Source organism: Morus notabilis, unplaced genomic scaffold (genome assembly GCF_000414095.1).
Source record: "Morus notabilis unplaced genomic scaffold, ASM41409v2 Scaffold1691, whole genome shotgun sequence".
In the NCBI taxonomy this organism is placed as follows: Eukaryota; Viridiplantae; Streptophyta; class Magnoliopsida; order Rosales; family Moraceae; genus Morus; species Morus notabilis.
Genome location: NW_010359807.1, coordinates 23,892 through 41,170, shown reverse-complemented (window position 1 = coordinate 41,170; position 17,279 = coordinate 23,892). Strand labels below are relative to the sequence as shown.

At 33.5% G+C, this 17,279-nt stretch overlaps 4 protein-coding genes across 4 annotated transcripts in view; 2 read left to right on the top strand and 2 right to left on the bottom strand.

Annotated features, from left to right (window-relative positions):
- The first annotated feature begins 1,329 nt into the window (after positions 1-1,329).
- LOC21384991 lies at positions 1,330-1,858 on the top strand. The gene has a single exon (XM_010095138.2). The coding sequence runs from the start codon at positions 1,445-1,447 to the stop codon at positions 1,796-1,798; it is 354 nt and encodes a 117-aa protein (XP_010093440.1). The 5' UTR covers positions 1,330-1,444; the 3' UTR covers positions 1,799-1,858.
- Positions 1,859-11,007: 9,149 nt separating this feature from the next.
- LOC21384989 lies at positions 11,008-13,173 on the top strand. The gene is made up of 3 exons (XM_024163683.1): positions 11,008-11,182; positions 12,400-12,554; positions 13,100-13,173. Exons 1-3 carry the CDS (start codon positions 11,110-11,112, stop codon positions 13,115-13,117), a joined length of 246 nt encoding a protein of 81 aa, XP_024019451.1. The 5' UTR covers positions 11,008-11,109; the 3' UTR covers positions 13,118-13,173.
- Positions 13,174-13,451: 278 nt separating this feature from the next.
- LOC21384988 (NAD(P)H-quinone oxidoreductase subunit S, chloroplastic) lies at positions 13,452-14,272 on the bottom strand. The gene has a single exon (XM_010095135.2). It carries the CDS (start codon positions 14,172-14,174, stop codon positions 13,473-13,475), a length of 702 nt encoding a protein of 233 aa, XP_010093437.1. The 5' UTR covers positions 14,175-14,272; the 3' UTR covers positions 13,452-13,472.
- Positions 14,273-17,025: 2,753 nt separating this feature from the next.
- Positions 17,026-17,279, bottom strand: part of LOC21384986 (NAD(P)H-quinone oxidoreductase subunit S, chloroplastic) — a 480-nt gene continuing 226 nt past the window's right edge. Inside the window, exon 2 of the mRNA XM_010095133.1 lies at positions 17,026-17,270. Within this exon, the coding sequence (XP_010093435.1) occupies positions 17,026-17,270 (245 nt within the window). The remainder of the gene's footprint in view (positions 17,271-17,279) is intronic.

Genomic DNA, 17,279 nt, shown 5'->3' with positions numbered 1-17,279 from the left:
GAAAAAAAAAAAAAAATAGAAGACAAAATGAGGGGGAAAAAAGAAAAGAGAATTTATCTTTTGCAAGGCGTGCAAAAGAGAATATGAGTCGAACCCAGGTCGCTAGATTCAAAGTCAAATCCAAAGTGTTAACCATTGCACATAGAACCCAGATGAATCATTTGGAGTAAAAAAATGAATAATATCTTTTCTAACAAAATCTCATTTTCAATACTTATAAATCATGACACAAAAGTCATATAGCTTTATATGACAGTTTTTGATTGGTAGAAAAAATGGGTGACATTCAAATAAGATTTTTCATTAGAAAAAGTTAATAGAGATGTTTTGTGTGTGTGTGTGTGTATTAAAGAGAATGTTTTCTAGCTAGTACTGTTGACTGTTGAGGCCGTGATTAACTGAAACTTTTTGGTTGATTTAATGGGAGGATAATTCTAATTCAACTTGTCGTGTTAAATTTTCAAAAGGGTCACTAAAAGGAAGTAAAAGTTAGAGGAAAAGTGAGTTAATTGTGTCCATCATCAGCCAAGAAATTTTGAATGCGTTTGGAATTCGTTTCAAAATAATTTTAGTTTTTGTATGAAAATAAAAATGAAAACGTTTTTAAGTTCAGATATAAATTATTTTTGAAAATGTGTTTGATAGTTTTATCAAGAGATTATTTTCAGTATAAAAAAATTCATTAATGTCTCTCTCTACTCGAGAGAGGAGAAAACAGAAACAAAAAAATGAAAAAAGACTAAGGGTGCGTTTGGAACTCGTTCTAAAATGATTTTATTTTTTTGTATGAAAATGAAAATGAAAATGTTTTCAATTTCAGACAGAAATCATTTTTTAAAATGCGTTTGCTAGTTTTATCAAGAAATTATTTTCAGTATAAAAAAATTCATTAAAAATAAAAAAAAGAGACATTAATGGATTTTTTATACTGAAAATAATCTCTTAATAAAACTACCAAACGTATTTTCAAAAATGATTTCTGTCTGAGATTGAAAACGTTTTCATTTCCATTTTCATACAAAAAATAAAATTATTTTAGAATGAGTTCCAAACGCACCCATAAAGTCACGGGCAACAAAAATTAATATATTTTAGTGTAATAGAATTTGATGAAAATACAGCTGAATAGGTTATTATTTTCATGCTCCACCATAAAAATTATCCAAAACAAAAAAATGGATAATCGACCCTCATAAATAAAAGTAGGTCTATGTAGTCTTTTTATTTATTTATTACCTTTTATTTGGTTACTACCGTTCAAAAAGAATTAAACACCTATAAATACCCTTCATTTCTTTCTCCCATGCCTTGCATGCACTAGCTCAACACTTTTAGAATCAGTTTAGTCAAAATTTTTAAACCTGTTTTGTTGTATTTTTTGTTTTTGTTTTTTTTCAAAACCACTGAAGAAGAGGTTGTACTTTTTTGGCACTAGAGAAGAACCATGGGAAATTGCATGGAGACTTGCAATCAGAGAAACCAAGCAAAGGAAATGCATGATCATGATCAACGGAAGCAAGAAGATCACGATCATAATCAGAGAGATGAAACGGAGATCAATGGTGGGCCATTTGTGAAGGAAAGCAGTTTGGGAGAGAAAGGCAAGTTAAGGGTAAAGATTGTGGTGACAAAAGAAGAGCTAGAGTGGTTGATGGTTCAACTCAATAACAAAGGAGGGAAAAGCTTAGAAGATGTTTTGGGAGAGATTGAGAGAGGAAGAGCCAAAGTTGAGGTCAGTTGGAAGCCTTCTTTAGAGAGTATCATGGAGTGCCCTGAAGTAGTTGAGATGGATAGATGAGTATTATGTGAACTTCAAACTTTGTTTTTGTTTTTGTTTTTTTTTGTTTTTTTTCTAGGTATTTTCATTTTATGTTTGAGGATTTTGATGTGGGTGGTGATGACCCATATTTGTAATTAAGTTTTTTTTTTTTTTTTTTTTTTTTTTCTCTCAAATAGAGCCCTTAAGTTGTTGAGAGACTCTTGAGATATGTGAAAACTTTTGTTTAAGACTATATTTGTAGTTTTAATTTGGATTTGGACTTGCCCATAGTTGATTGAGGTACTTGGTCATTCTTATTTTGTTCTGATATATACCTTCATTTGATTCTGCTTGCACATTCTCTTTTATAAGGCTTTTCTCAGATCCAAGTTCCAAATTATTGAAATCCTTCACAACTTCAACAATATTTGATATCCCCAAGGAAAGGCTGCTTGGATGCTCTTGTAAACAGACAATACCTCAAACCGTCGAATTTTTATCAAGTTCCGTTTTACGTGCAATGATTCTCAGATGGCCCAACAGTTTCCATTTTTTGTATCCCAACCCAATTTAATTGTTTTTAAAGTAAAATGATGAGGAGAGATCTCCCCAATATGTCGTTGAATGGTGAATATTTCATAATTCAGACCACTTTCTCACAAGCTAGTAACAATTAACAGAATACAACCTTCATAACTGATAAAAAGCTCATTACACACAGTAGTTAGTTTCTTTGATCGCAATCGACAAATCAAATCCAACTTGGTAATTGTGGGGGCCCAATAATTGAATTAATTACCAAGATTTGCGCGTTTAGAAGATTGTTTTAGCAATGTGACCTTTGATATGATATACCCTTGTCCTTCCACCTGTATAATATTGGATACATTTTATCTTGTGACTCAAACAAAACAAAAATAGTAGAATACTGGTCACTTGAGTTCTTAATTGATACGCTTACGGTTGAGTTTAGGAGTCAATCTTTGAATAAAATAGTCTCTTCTTTTTCCAAAGTTGGATTGAAAAGCATAAACATATTGAAGAGTAAAATTGAAGAGTAGAGGCCTACGGTCCCGTTTATTTCACCGATTCGAATTTAGAATTTGAGTTTTACTACAGTAAAAAGCTCTAAAAAACAGTTATATTTAACTTTTTTGCTACAATAAAAAAGCTCTTACACAAAATTACATCTCAATTCGAATTAAAAACTCGAATCAGCGAACTAAATGGGGTACACGATGGTAAAAAAATAAACTAAACCATCACAATTTTTTTATTGTTAATGGATCCCGCTTTGCACAAACAACTCAAGTTCAATAGTCCATATAGATTTTTCTATCATCCAACTCCTGATAAATCTGGTATGACCATGAAAAAGTTGGTTGTATCATAATTTTGATATGGGGAGGCACAATACAAGAAACGACACCATAGTTGCAGATTAGGCTGATATTGTAAATGCCACTTTCTGTTTCCCAAAGGAGAGGCTGGTGTTTAATTGGTTAGAAGTAGAGCAAGTAGGATTAGTGGTCTCTGTTTGTTTTGTGCTTATCTTTCTAACATTGTTGACTTAAGAATGGGATCTGGGCCCTTTGTGCATTAAGAGTTTTCTAATTATTAATTCTCCTGGCTTGAATTTGTGCACAAAATTCTGGCTTGGATTCTAACTTGGGCCTATGAAATTGGAAGTTGCCTTTGGATAACATTAGAAACAATTAAAGGAATGATAGGAAGAAACTAAGAAGGGAGAAAAAAAAAAAGAGAAGGGAGTTCATACTCTAAGAACAGGTTTTGGACATCTAGTTGAAGTCGAAGAAATTTCGGTCTTGTTTTTTTTTCTCAATTCAAATCACAACTCAAATTTTTTTGTTACAGTGCTTTATTTTATAAAAATTCAAATTTAACTTTTTTATTACGGTATTTTCTTTCAAAAAAAAGTTACATTTTTCTCATGTAATATTTGAAAAAAATAAAAAGTTTTCAAAAGCCCAATTGATGGATAGTAGTAAAAAACTACGTGAGGAACACCTCCTGTTTCTGAAGTTTTTGATGTCATTCTACACAACAATTTCAACTTATTAACCTCAAGACATCCCAGTATCTGCAAGTACTATTAAAAAAAAAAAGACAAAATTACACCTTTGAAGTGTTTCTGAAAGAAACGACAACAAAAGTTTTGTTACCTTAAAACTACATCAGAAAAAAGTTCGGAATTTATGATCTTCCTCAAAGGGTTTGCCAAGGCTTGATAGTTTATGTGTGACAATAGCAGAACTTTTATGAAATATCTCCCTACTTATAATTTCAAAGACCAACCTCATTTACAAACGACAACAAAAATCTTGTGTCAAATTAAACAATGGAGCTAAAAAAGCAGCAAAGAGAACTAGCACTTGAACAGCTCTAAATTGGAACAAAATTTCACCTGAAAAACTTCAGTATCACTTTTTAGAGCTAATCCTAGTCGACAGCCATTTAGGCCGAAAATTAAGACTAAAACTCCTCAGGAATAGTCTTAAGCACGGTGTTGCCACTGCAACTAGTGCTTGGAAGGTTAAAAACTTGAACCCGGTTCACCGGAATCTGCACGAGCTCACGAGCGACGTCCTTGAATTTGAGGACTCCTCCATCTTTGCACCGCGATAAGAGGCGATTCGCTTCTTCCTTTGTCATCGTAACTTTAACTCTAATCACCCCTGATCTCTCTTCTTCTGCTCTACTAGAGACCGTTTTCACTCCTGACTCTTTCTCGATCAAAGGTTCCGAAAACTCAAGGGAATCACCCTTCTTTGGCTTCCTTTTTGCTTGCTTAGTCTTGCTTAATTCATCTCTATATATGATGCTTTTGGCATTGGATTTCCTGTGTTCCAGTGCCTTTTCATCCGGTGAAATCCTGTTGTAGAAAGTAACGAAAGAGTTCAACATTTTTGATTTTTTATTCCCCGGAGAGGAAGAAAAATAAATGAATTAGGATATTTGAGAAGATGATGATTAATTTGTTGTGAGATCAGGAATGGGATATGATGCATTAAAGGGCAGGGTGGTTATGTATATATAGATGAAGGCAGTAAGAGAAAAATGTAGTGGGAATATATTTTTTTTAGTGTAGTAAAAGTAAATATCTGACTTTTACCAACATCGAGAAAATATTTCACGTTATTTCACAAGAAGTTTTTCTAGATTAAATTCTTGACTAGACTATCCACAAGCAAATTGTTAATACCCACCAAAAAAGATAATTACATATATACCCCATGTTCTAGGGGTATTGTTCAATGTTCACTAAGAAAGATAACATCTCCAAATGGCATTACCTGTCATTAGCACCACTATTTGGTGGTAATTAAACGAATGACGACACAAATTGTTGCCTAAGTGGGGTTCACTTTTGATGACAACGTGACATCTTTGTAACATGGTTGTTTATTTCTATTAAAAAGGAAAAAAAAAGTGGTATTTTCATAATCTAGGGCGTCAATTGCACGGTATACAATAATAGTCTTTGCATGTCTTTTAGTCCAGCTGCAAGGGATTGACAGTCCAGTTGACCCCTTCAAAATAAACAAAAGGTGGCCCTCAAAATGTAGAAGAACATAAAATGAAGTTTTGAAGTGGTCAATTCTCATTATTTTTTTCTTTCTATAGATTGTATTTATTGGCTAGAAGTTCCATCGAATGGCCCCGAAGTGGTTGAAAAATATGGTGACCATTAACTGAAAAGAAAAAAAAAAAAAAAGGTTTCACTTTTTTCTCAAGCATCGTGCCAAAATCACTTGAAAGTTTCAAACTCGGTTAATCTTTCAATTAATTTCATAAATGTCCCTTAATTTATGTATCCTAACTCAACATATCTCTCTCGAATTTATAAGGAGTTTATTTCGCCGCCAAATTACATAAAAATCATTCAAAACAACCCCAAATTAATGTAATTTCATACTCTCCAAACTATTAAAATATTAGAAGAGAATAGACTTAAAATCAATCGTTTAAAGAGGCATTTATGAATTATAATTAGTGTCAAGTTATTATTCCGTTAGTATTATATATAAATGGATTTAGATGCAGGAAGGTTTTTTTTTTTTTTTTATAACAATTTTACAAAGTTTGAAGGGTAAATGGAATACTTTTCAAAGTTTGGGGCCATGTCACACTAGATCACCTAGTTGATCTAGCTTACAAGTTATGGAAAACCATATTCTAATGTAGATTCGAGTCAATAAGAAACAGGGTAACAAATACCAAGACTAATGATATTGAATTGTTTCCTTTGGAACACGAATGACGTAATATAATGGAGTCTTCCGCTAAACAATCTTATTACACGGCTTGGATTTGAAAACGCGATTTTGAAGTTGACTGGAATGGACGCAGTCAAGAAGTCCATGACCGATGATCAAGGTTCCAAATAAAACTATTATTTGGCATCTTGGAAAAGTTACAAATGCTATAAACTTTTTGACATGCCAAAGACCAATGCTTAACCACATACCCCCGTTTATCATGCAATTAAAAAATTTAAACAATGCTACGACAGACACCGATAGTGCTAAGTGCCACTCATTAATAGAAAGTAGATAGAGAAAATAGATAAATACTTTTTAGATTGTATGAGTCTGAATTTTTATTCTTACTATTAATTAATATCTTTTTTTACTTAAATAACTATACTAATCAAAATGATATTAATTAAAAGTAAGTAATAAAAATTCGGACTCACGGAATCCTGTGGTATGATGCCCATCTTCGGTGCCTCACGGATTTTTCAAATCTAACTCAAAAGTCATGACTGGATATATGGAGAGAGTTTTGTCTCGTATGTCTTGCAATTTGCGTGCTAGCTGCTAATTTTTGGTAGTTTCCTATTAATTGGCCGTTTGAACTTAATAGCGGCAGTATTACATACGCTAGTATAATCAATTAAGTTGGCAGTGACATTTGGTTATTATATTGTTGTCACGTTAACGCTAATACCATTAGTAATAGGTTGGCAATAATATATGATACTTCATATCTTTCTATTTCTTTTGACAAATATATTGTCACATTAACGCTGTAAATGGTAGAGATGACGTGACACATTGCTGTCGTGTCTAATATACATATAGTTTCAGGGAAAATTATTAGAAGCTTGAATCCATTCAAAAAGAAACTTTTAATCACAACATCTTCTTATAACATATTTAGCTAGTCACAGTACTTTGAATGACTAATGCCCCGTTCACTTCACCAATTCGAGTTTAGAATTCGAGTTTTGCTACAGTAAAAAGTTCTTACAAACAATCACATCTAACTTTTTTGCTACAGTAAAAAGCTCTCACACAAAATCACATCTCAACTCGAATTACAAACTCGAATCAGCGAAGTGAACGGGCCATGTCACTTGTGGTCACAATCAGGGGCGGAGCCACTTGAGGCAATACTTTGGCCCCCAACATATTTTTCTTTTGCACTTTTCCCTTTAAATTGCCCCCCTAAAATTTTATAATTACAGTTTTTACATATATTTTTAAAATATTTTCTGTTATCATTCAAATTTATCTTTCTAAGGACCCAAATTTCAATGTTATTAATATCAAATTTATAAAACTTTTTAAAATAATACATAAATTTTGACTTTTAAGTACTAATAATTTAAACTTAAAAATCCAAATAAAATAAAAAATTAGCTATACTACCATTTCCATTCATAATTTTGTTAGACTCTAAACTTCACAAAGTGATGGAATAATATATTAAGAGTTTCAAACCATTTGCAGAAGAAATAAAAGAAAAAAAATATATAGTTACACGATTATTTTCATTCATAATTTTAGTTTACCTCATGCCCCCTCTGAAAAAAGTTTCTGGCTCCACCACTGGTCACTACCTCGTATAAGTTGTGACTAATACATATTTAGTCACAAATTTTTAGTGTGACTAAAAGTTAGCAACGAGGCTGGCTTTTAATCACATAAATTTTTTAGTATAACTAAGAGATGGTTTGGCTCATAGGTTAAATGGGTTTGAACTCTTGAGCTAATTGTTATTTGGCAAACTAAAAATTTTACAATTCAGATGGTAAAAGCTGATTCATACCTTAAAAATTTAGAACCCCCCAAAATTATACAATTCAGATGGTAAAATCCGATTGGCACCACAAAAATCTGGCAACCCCCATAATTAAGAGATCGTTTGGCTCATAGGTTAAATGGGTTTGAACTCTTGAGCCAATTGTTGTTTGGCAAACCAAAAATTATACAATTTAGATGGTAAAATCTTATTCATACCTAAAAAATTTGAAACCCCCAAAATTATACAATTCAGATGGTAAAATCTGATTCACCCCTCAAAAATCTGCTATATATACAATGCAATTTAAATAAGACTTTTCAGAGTTTATAATTTAAGCAAGAAAAAATTCAAATCATTACAATTCAAACCCGCAATCCAAACATACTTAAACCGATCACTAAAAATTTTGTGGCTAAAAATTCGTCACACAAAAAATTTGTGACAATATATATCGCCTCTCTTATTAAAAAAAAAATACATATAAAGTCACAAGAATGCTATGACTAAAAGTAACACGAGAAGATGTCAGAACTAAAAATTCTTTTTTTTTTCTTAGCGATGTTCAGTATTAAAATGTCATTTTTTAAGCGTTAATTCGTATTGGAATATCTTCCCATCGCTATTTAATTTTTATTGACGTGAAGTAACTATCATGTAGTTGTGAGGCCATTTAATTTTATGTCTTGGCGCAACATGCAAGGTTGATTTACTGTTTTTGGAGCATTCCCTGCCTAATATTAATTTGATCAAGTCAATACCTAATTGGTCGCTTGATAATGATCAATAATAACGATATGACAGTGAAGATAGTGAAGAGCACAATCAAAAGGAAAGAAAATATGATAAAAAGGAAATATAAAAGTGATAGAAAATAGTAATGATGGAAAGAAAATTGATTTTCTTTTATATTGTTTGGTATGAGAAGATGTAAAGAAAATGAGCTTACTTTCACTTGTTTGGTATTGGAAGTTAAATTGGGAGGAAAGAAAAAATCTTACTCGTAAATTACTTTTATACTCTTAAATTTTTTGTTTGGATGTTGATGGAGAAAATGGTAGTTTAGTAACTTTGCTCACTTTAATGAGTTGTCCCCATTTTTAATCTCATTTTCTGCCCACTCGTGAAAAGAAAAAAAATGGTGGGGCCAACATGTATTATTTTTCACTCTATTTTCTCTTCCTTTCTCTTTTCTCTCCTACCAAACAACCTACATTTTTATTTTTCTTCCCAAAATCCCTCCACCTTTTTCCTTCCTTATACTTTTTTTTCCTACCAAACATACTCCTTTAATTGTTCTTCAAAGTCGATTATTGGAGAGCCTTCACATTGCATATAATACTTGCACAAATTAAATCATAACATACAGATTTGTAGAAGTCTTTGGAGGCCAATTAGCATGGTGTTATTATATTATTATAAGATTAATTTTCCTTAACGCTTTTTGTTTCATTGTAATCCTTGATTAAGGTTTAGAGAAATAAGAAAGGAAAAGGGAAAAAAAGAGAGCACATAAAATTGGACTTCTTAATTCACCTAAAACCAAAAGCATTGCTCAATGTCGCGGCTCTTCCATAAGAGACACCAAAAGCGCTAAAACTGTGGCGTCTCTGCATTTTTTACGACACTAAAGAGTTGTTCTTTTGCAACAAAATTTTAAAAAAGTTGAAACTCAAGTTACAATTTTATTCAAGTTCACGTTCTTTTAAGTTCTAACTTTATTTAATTTTACTCAATTTATTTAAGTTACAATTTTAACTCAAGTTATAACTCAAATTCAACTCAAAAACTACACTCAAGTCACACTCCAAAAGAACATGCCCTAATAGCTAGAAGTATAAAAACGCCCATTTTTCTTGTGCGTGTCAATATCACAAATCTTTTATAATCTTGATTCTTAATCAATGATGACACAGAAGTGCGTTTGAGATAGCTAATCCTGCACCGAGTAACACTATATATGTAATAATTTAATAAATAATACAAGTTAATAAATAAATATATATTACAAGTAAATAATTATTAATAGTTAATTAATTTGAAATAAAGATATATACTATTACATGGAGTCAAGGAGGATAATAAAAATAAAAACATAAATACATAGTAATATAAACAAGACAAACAGAAGGTCTAATTTCTTCAATTTTCTTCATCTTCGGCATCTTGAGCTGCAGGAGGCAACAATACTTGGTCGGTAAGGAAGGACGTCGAAATTAGCTCCTACATTCATCTTGGTCATATTGCAATAACCATATAGATATTGGTGTTGTACATCTGAGCAAACCACACATGCTATTTCTAGTTTGATATCAGGAGGAAGAAGAATGCTTATTTTTAGAAAAAAAAGAGACAAATTTCCTTTATTTAAAGTGTATGAAAATGAATTTTTACCATTTTTTTTTTTTTTTTGCTTGAATGTCTCCTTTGCCTCTACCCCACACTCAGACTACCGTCACATACACACACTAAGACTTCGTTTGGTAGGAAAGATTGAGATGATGAAGGATGAAAAGAGTTGGAGGGATGAAGAATGTGAATGATAGAGAGAATTATTATAATCTTTTATGTTGTTTGGTAGGAGGGGGGAGAACTGAAAGGATAGAAGATAGTTTTTTGTTCAATTACAATATTGTTCATTTTATTATTTATTGAGAATTACTTTTAAAGGGTAAAAAAGTTATTTAGTTTAAATTTTGGGTGGAATTAGTTGGATCCTTCCAAAGGATCCAAATTGGTGGGTTTGACGGGAGAGTCTCTCCCTCCTCTTCTCCTTACCAAACAAGAGATTCACTATTTCTGTTTACCTCTCTCTCTCCCTCCTATTAAACATACCTAATACTAAGTCCAAAATTAGTCCCAATAGATAGTATACACTTTTATTTCTTACTTTTAATTAATATTTTTTTAATTAATACGGCATGTTAGTAGGAATTTGGCTCACATATTCCTTTTTATTTTTTATTTTTTTTCCTCTAACAATAAAATGTAACATCAATTTAAACTATTTTAAGTTCAATACGATATTTAATTGGCGTGCCATGGATTAGAGAGACAAAACAGACGCACCGGAGTTAGTTTACCAGGTTGGTCTGGTTTCTCATAATTGGGCCTGTATCTGTATGTGGTTTTCTCGGCCCATTTTAGCGTTTCCAATTCCAGTTTCCAGTTTCCATTCCTTCAGCGAACGATATCACGTTTTAAACAAATACATCACGTTTTCTCTCTCTTGAAACCGTCGACGTCATCTCGAAAGAACGAGACACAGTTAGAGAGAGAGAGAGAGAGAGAGAGAGAGAGAGATGGGTGGAGCTGCTCAAGCGTTGAAGAGAATCCCTCGCATCAAATTCCCTCAGAGACATCCAAAACCCACTGGTATTTCATCCACCTAAAACCTTACAAAATCCTCTTTTGTGTATTTGTTTTTCCTCAATATGAAGATCTGTGCTTTATCTACATCTTGAAATTTTTGTTAGGTTTATTGCATATTATTGTTGTCTGTTTTTACCCATTTATACACATACAAACCTACACAAAGAGGATTTATCTTTTTCGCATTGGCCAAACCTTGGATTGCATTTTTACTGCGGAGCGAATTTTAGTTCACATAATGTCATGTCTGATGCAAAGTTGTGTTCTTTTTGGGATTTTGATATAGAGACTATTCAGGGTTGAACTTGGATTCTAAAGCAAAAGCCACATTCTTTAACACCCCAATTGGTATAGTAAGGGGAGTAATGTATAGAATTAAGAAGTGGAACATAACATTTATTCAACGTAAAAAAGGTGAGAGTGGTTTGGATAATTAATGGGATATTTGTTTTAAGGGTTTGTCTCTAGTTTTGAATCATGTTCTTAGTTCTCTACAGTGTTTTTCTCTCACAAAACATTTGAATTTCAAAAATTAAAATTATAAATCATGGTTCTGAATCAAACGTCTCATAAATTTTGTGGTGTTACACTATTACAAAGTCAATGTTGCGTTGAATAAATGTTTTGGTGTACTTCTCACTTTTATATGTTATGTAAGGAGGCTAGTTCTTCTGGGAGGACCATAGCAATTCCCCTATATGTTTGCGTGTGTGCGTGTGTTGGTGCGTGAATAGTAATGTAAGAATGTGAATAGTGACTCGTATGCATTGGGAAGAAATTAAGAATGTGAATAGCAATTTGAATTGGAAGTTTGGTAGCAGAGTAAAATGACGGTCGACCCTGTACCGGCATCCATTTTTCAGTTATTGCTCTCTTTCTCTCTGTTTCTTTTCTGTAGTTATATCCATTTATCAAGGCTTGAGATTTACATAGCCTTGAGATTCTGTGTACTGACAATGATACATATTCGTGTAATCATGCCTTCTATAGGAGGATAGGGGGTTGATATACAAAACTTTTGTTTTATAATGCTGTAAGCCAGTGCTTTTGGCCCATTCCTTAAGAATTTATTGTGCCCCATGGATCGTCATTTTGTACCCTTTTTGGAAATCTTCAAAATTATGTTCCGCATCTTTGTCTGGAAATCTTTTGATCCCATGAGGGGAACTTGGTTAGTTTTTCTTGATATATCCAGCTATTGAGAAATTTTTAATTTTCAGGTTCTGCATCTGAGATTCAAGCACCAGCCAAAGATGGCGACCATGATATCCAAGCAATCTTCTCAAGTTTGAAGGGATCAACATCTGTGGGAGGGAAAGCTTCTCTTCAGCCCAAACGAACACCGGTGTCGAATGAGGAGATTGAGGCTATTCTGGTATGTAAAACCTCCTTTGCAAGTTTGGAACTTTATGATGGAGTATGAACTTGATGAATACTAAACGTTATGAACTTATGGTGAATACTGACTTTTTCCATATGTGATTAACATGGTTGTGAAACAAGGGTTATAGCTATTAGTTTCTCTCAAGTATTATAAGCTTCCTAATTGCAACAAAAAGAACATAAGCAAACAAATAGTAGTCCTTTGCATCTAAGCATATAAAGAACTATTGCATATTTTCGTACATTTTCATGTTGCAGATGCATGGTGGTGCAATATTAGTACTTATACAGTTGATGAAATCATTATCAAATGGTCCTTCCTAGTATCTCACATATTTGTCAGATACTTTTTTTTTTCCTTAATTTTCAATTCAATTATAACTTCTGGACTTTCCACGTGCACCGATTCATTAACCACTCTTAAGTGCAAGTGTTATTTTGAAGCGGTGATGAGCTTATTATGGTTACAAAAGCTTGATTGTCTTCATTTACGTCTTGTAATTTATTTTCTTAATTATTTTAACTTTCTTTTGGCAGTTGGGTGGCTGCATATGATGTTTCGGAGGAGCTTCAAGGGTGCTATGTCTTGCAACAGAATAACCATTTTTTTTTTTTTTTTAGAATTATGTCAAAGTTCTTCTTTTCATTATTTTTTATTTTGATACAAGTCAAAGTTCATTTTTTGATAACAACTGACCATGGAATTTATGACAAAAAACTTACAGAAAGACGTGATACTGAATGATGAACGCCATTCTAAGCCCTTGTTATTCTCTCGTTCTTGTACCTATAAGCTGTTGAGAATTTTCTTGCACTTTTTGCTCGCCATAATGCCATCTAATATAGGAATCTCAAAACTGCACATTCAGAACAAAAATATACATGCCTGTGATGGAACTAAAAACAGGAATCATTCGGAATCCTTTTTGAGCAGAGGTTCCAGAACAGCAGACTGGGGATTTTTCCCTGGAGGGCCCTTCTCTCTGCGTTGTAACTCATCGATGCGAAAAGTGGTTAGCCGATCCCAGTTTCCTCCCTCAAAAAGAACCCCAGCCTTTCCATCAGTGATCCTCTGAACAATTCCAGTGTACATGTAATATGGACTATTTGGATTGCTCACAATGGCAATCATACCAGGCAGCAACAGTGGCAATTCAGGTGCTTTCGGCTTCTTTAAGTTTATCAGTTGTGTTGCCTTTCCAGCTGATGGCTTTTCTGGTGGTGGGTTTTTCTCAATGAACAACTGCAAGCCCTTCTCACCACCAGGAAATCCTCCTGTTAGACCCATCAGCTCCTTCTCAAAACTCTCTTCTGGGACGCTCTCGACCGTCGGGATCGCCGGACTGTCGGGATTTTCCTGCTCTTTGTAAGCGACTTCCGATGCTCGCTCGTCGACATTTCTACTCAGCTCTTGTTGTAGACCCTCTTCGCCATTGCAGAGTCCTCTGCCTCCCAGGATCTTGAAGAGGTCGAATTTTGCACATGGTCGTAGGCTTTGTGGAGATTGAGGTTTGTAAGTTGTGAAACTGGGTTTGATAGGGCGATTAGAGAGGTGTTTTCCGCTAAGAAAATAGGACTTAAAGCTTGGGAGAGTGATGTTAGAAGAAGCCATGGTTTAACAGAGGCAAGTGGTGGAGTGAAGAAAGAGAAAGACGTCTCTCTCTCTCTCTCTCTTTTAATAATTCTGGCCACAAAAAGGATTTCCTGTTGGGATATATTTTATCTGTCTGGACCAATTATTTTCTTTCGTGCACTATTTTTGTCCTTTCCTTCTTCTGGTTAGTGATTTTCGTGGACTCGATGGTTTAAGTTTACATACAATACTTTCCCACCCCACCGGAAGTCGTGGAAACACTTTTCATCCGTGGTTGTGGTAATAACTCATTAAATATCAGAGACCAGCACACACACACAAAAAAAAAAAAAAAATCCTTTATTAAATATCAGAATTTAGAACCATTCAAAATTTGTTATTGCGTGAAAAAGTATCCAACTGGTGGAATACAATTCAGGAAACCAATGAGTAGGTGTAATGTAATGGTAATGCCTCTCCATCTTTTCTTCAAGAATGTGTCTAGGGTTCCATGCTATATAGTCCTCCATCAATGTGTCGATCAATGTGTTGTGCGGTGTTAAATTTAGGGTTGCATGGGTGAAAATTGAGCATGGGTCGGATCCTTTCCATTCTATTGATGGACTCTGAAACTTCTGAAGTGGCAAAGGGGATTGAGGCGGAATGACACTAATGATCTTTTAAAAAAAAAAAATTTAATTGTGTGAGAATTATATTAAAAGATAAAAAATAGAAAAAAATCCATAAGGAATACAACAAACACTATTTATAGGATATAATTTAAATCATTAACTACATCTGAATCATGTGAGATTAACATAATTTGATGAAAATCTTATAGTTAAAAGCTCTATCTTATTGATAAAGGTACCCTATACAAAATTCTACTGAAAAAAAATGATAAGTGAACATGGCTTTTTAGCGGTTTACATTTATACAATACCAATACCCATTAAACTCTACACATTGTGGTTGAGTTAGATGTAAACTTATTATTAGGCAATACTTGCAACCATTCCTTTTTTTTTTTTTCTTAAGGGTTTTAATTACTAAATGTTATATCGTGGGTAACCTTGACAAATATTTTTTAAAAGTACATGGATCTATATTTTTATTTTTTACTCTTGTTATATAACTTTTTTAGTTAAATAATTACACTAACAAAAATATTTTCTAGAGAGACCGGCGGAAAATCTCAAAAAAAAAAAAAAAAGAGTGGCTAACGACCATGAACGAAGCAAACAACTGTAATAACTAACACTCAGGTAGATACTTGTCAGTTGATATCATTTCAAGCCATTATCAAAAATCCATTGTTTTCCCCGCTCTCTCTCTCTCTCTCTCTCTCTCTCAAGTAATCTGAACACTCTCCTTTTCAAAGATTGCGTTGGTGAGCGAGCGAATAACAGTACTAGTCACAATGCAAAAGGATTCTTCCTGGCCCAGAGAACGCAAGAGAAAGCCAAGGCAGCGTATTTCCTTCCAAACTCACCGGAGAACGTCGATGTCGCCGCTCCTCCTCCTTCTCCAAGGAAAGATAGTGATGGCGAATGAATTTGAGAATGTAATAGAGAGGAAGGAAGATGATGTTGAGGCCCATAAAAGTCCGAAGATCAGAACTCAGAGTCGAAAACAATAGCAGTAAATGTTGTCGAGTTCTTTCTTTTCTTCGTTTGATTCTTTTCAATGATTCTTTTCTGGTTCGTAATAAGATTGTACTAGTTTGAGGTTATTGATCATAGAAAGATAAGGAGGACTATTTTGGTCCATGAAATCAGAATCGAAGTTTCGATAAATGTCACTCAGTTTATTCTTTTCTTGTTGTAATTCCCTTTTGCCCTTAGAGATTGACAAAGATGATTTAGTCTTAGTAATAGAAAGAAAATATTTCTTTCTTCTTTTGGTATTCTACAACTTTCTTTTGCAATACAGTCCTATGATGTTTTAGAAGTACTATATATATTTCCTCAAGTACTATTTTCTTTATACAAGTTTGTAGAATTATAAAGATTTAGTAGTGACAGTAAAAAGAGCATTATTTTCTTCGTCTCTTTGTTTTTTCTCTCACTTTTATAATTTTATGTTACCACTTTGATGAGTTCTTTTGCAAGAGTGTTGTCTAAAGTTTAATACGCACAAGGTCTATGTTTGTTGCAGAACCTCGTCCAATTCATTTAAAGTCCATAATTGTTGTGCCTAAACGACATCGGTCGCCGCCGCCGTGAAGTTCGGCACCGAATAGCACAGAAAATAGTAAGAGCAGAATCAGCAGATAGATATAGCTTTATTGACAGGTATGAGTACCGAGATGATCACTTCATTGACAATGACAAGAACAGAAATGCGAAGTATAGTAAAGAGAGAAGTTTGAGATTATTGATCACAGAAAGATAAGAAGGACTATTTTAGTCCACGAAATAAGAATCTTGATTGTCATAATACCATCTAATACGGGAAAATTGTTAAGTTGTGGAACCTAATCAATTACATGACAATTTATATTTAGAAGATCTCACATATCAACCTTGAGATAAACTATTATAAATTTGCGCGTTTGTTTTGTTTGAATTTTTTTTTTTTTTTTTTTTTGCGATTTTACTGCATTCGGTTATATATAATTGAGGAGTCTAATTCTTAACAATCTCAAAACTGCATATTAAGAACAAAAGTATAATACATGCTTGTGATGGAACTAAAGCAGGAATCATTCAGAATCCTTTTGAAGCAGAGGTTCCAGAAGAGCAGACTTGGAGTTTTTCGCCTTTCCAGAATTTCTTATTGGGTGTTTGGTATAAAGATTCGTGATATGATTCGAATCATATTTCGTAATTCGTTATAGTATTTTTTCTCGTAAAAAATATAATACACGTAAACTGAAAATAATTCTATATCATAATTCTAAATCTGTCCGTGTTGCCTTTTCAGCTGATGCCTTTTCTGGTGGTGGGTTTTTCTCAAGGAACAACTTCAAACCCTTCTCACCACCAGGAAATCCTCCTGTTAGCCCCATTAACTCCTTCTCAAAACCCTCTTCCGGGACGCTTTCGACCGTCGGTATCGCGGGTCGACTGTCGGCATTTTCCTGCTCTTTGTAAGCGGCTTCCGATGCTTGCTCTTCTACAGTTCTACTCAGCTCTAGTTGTA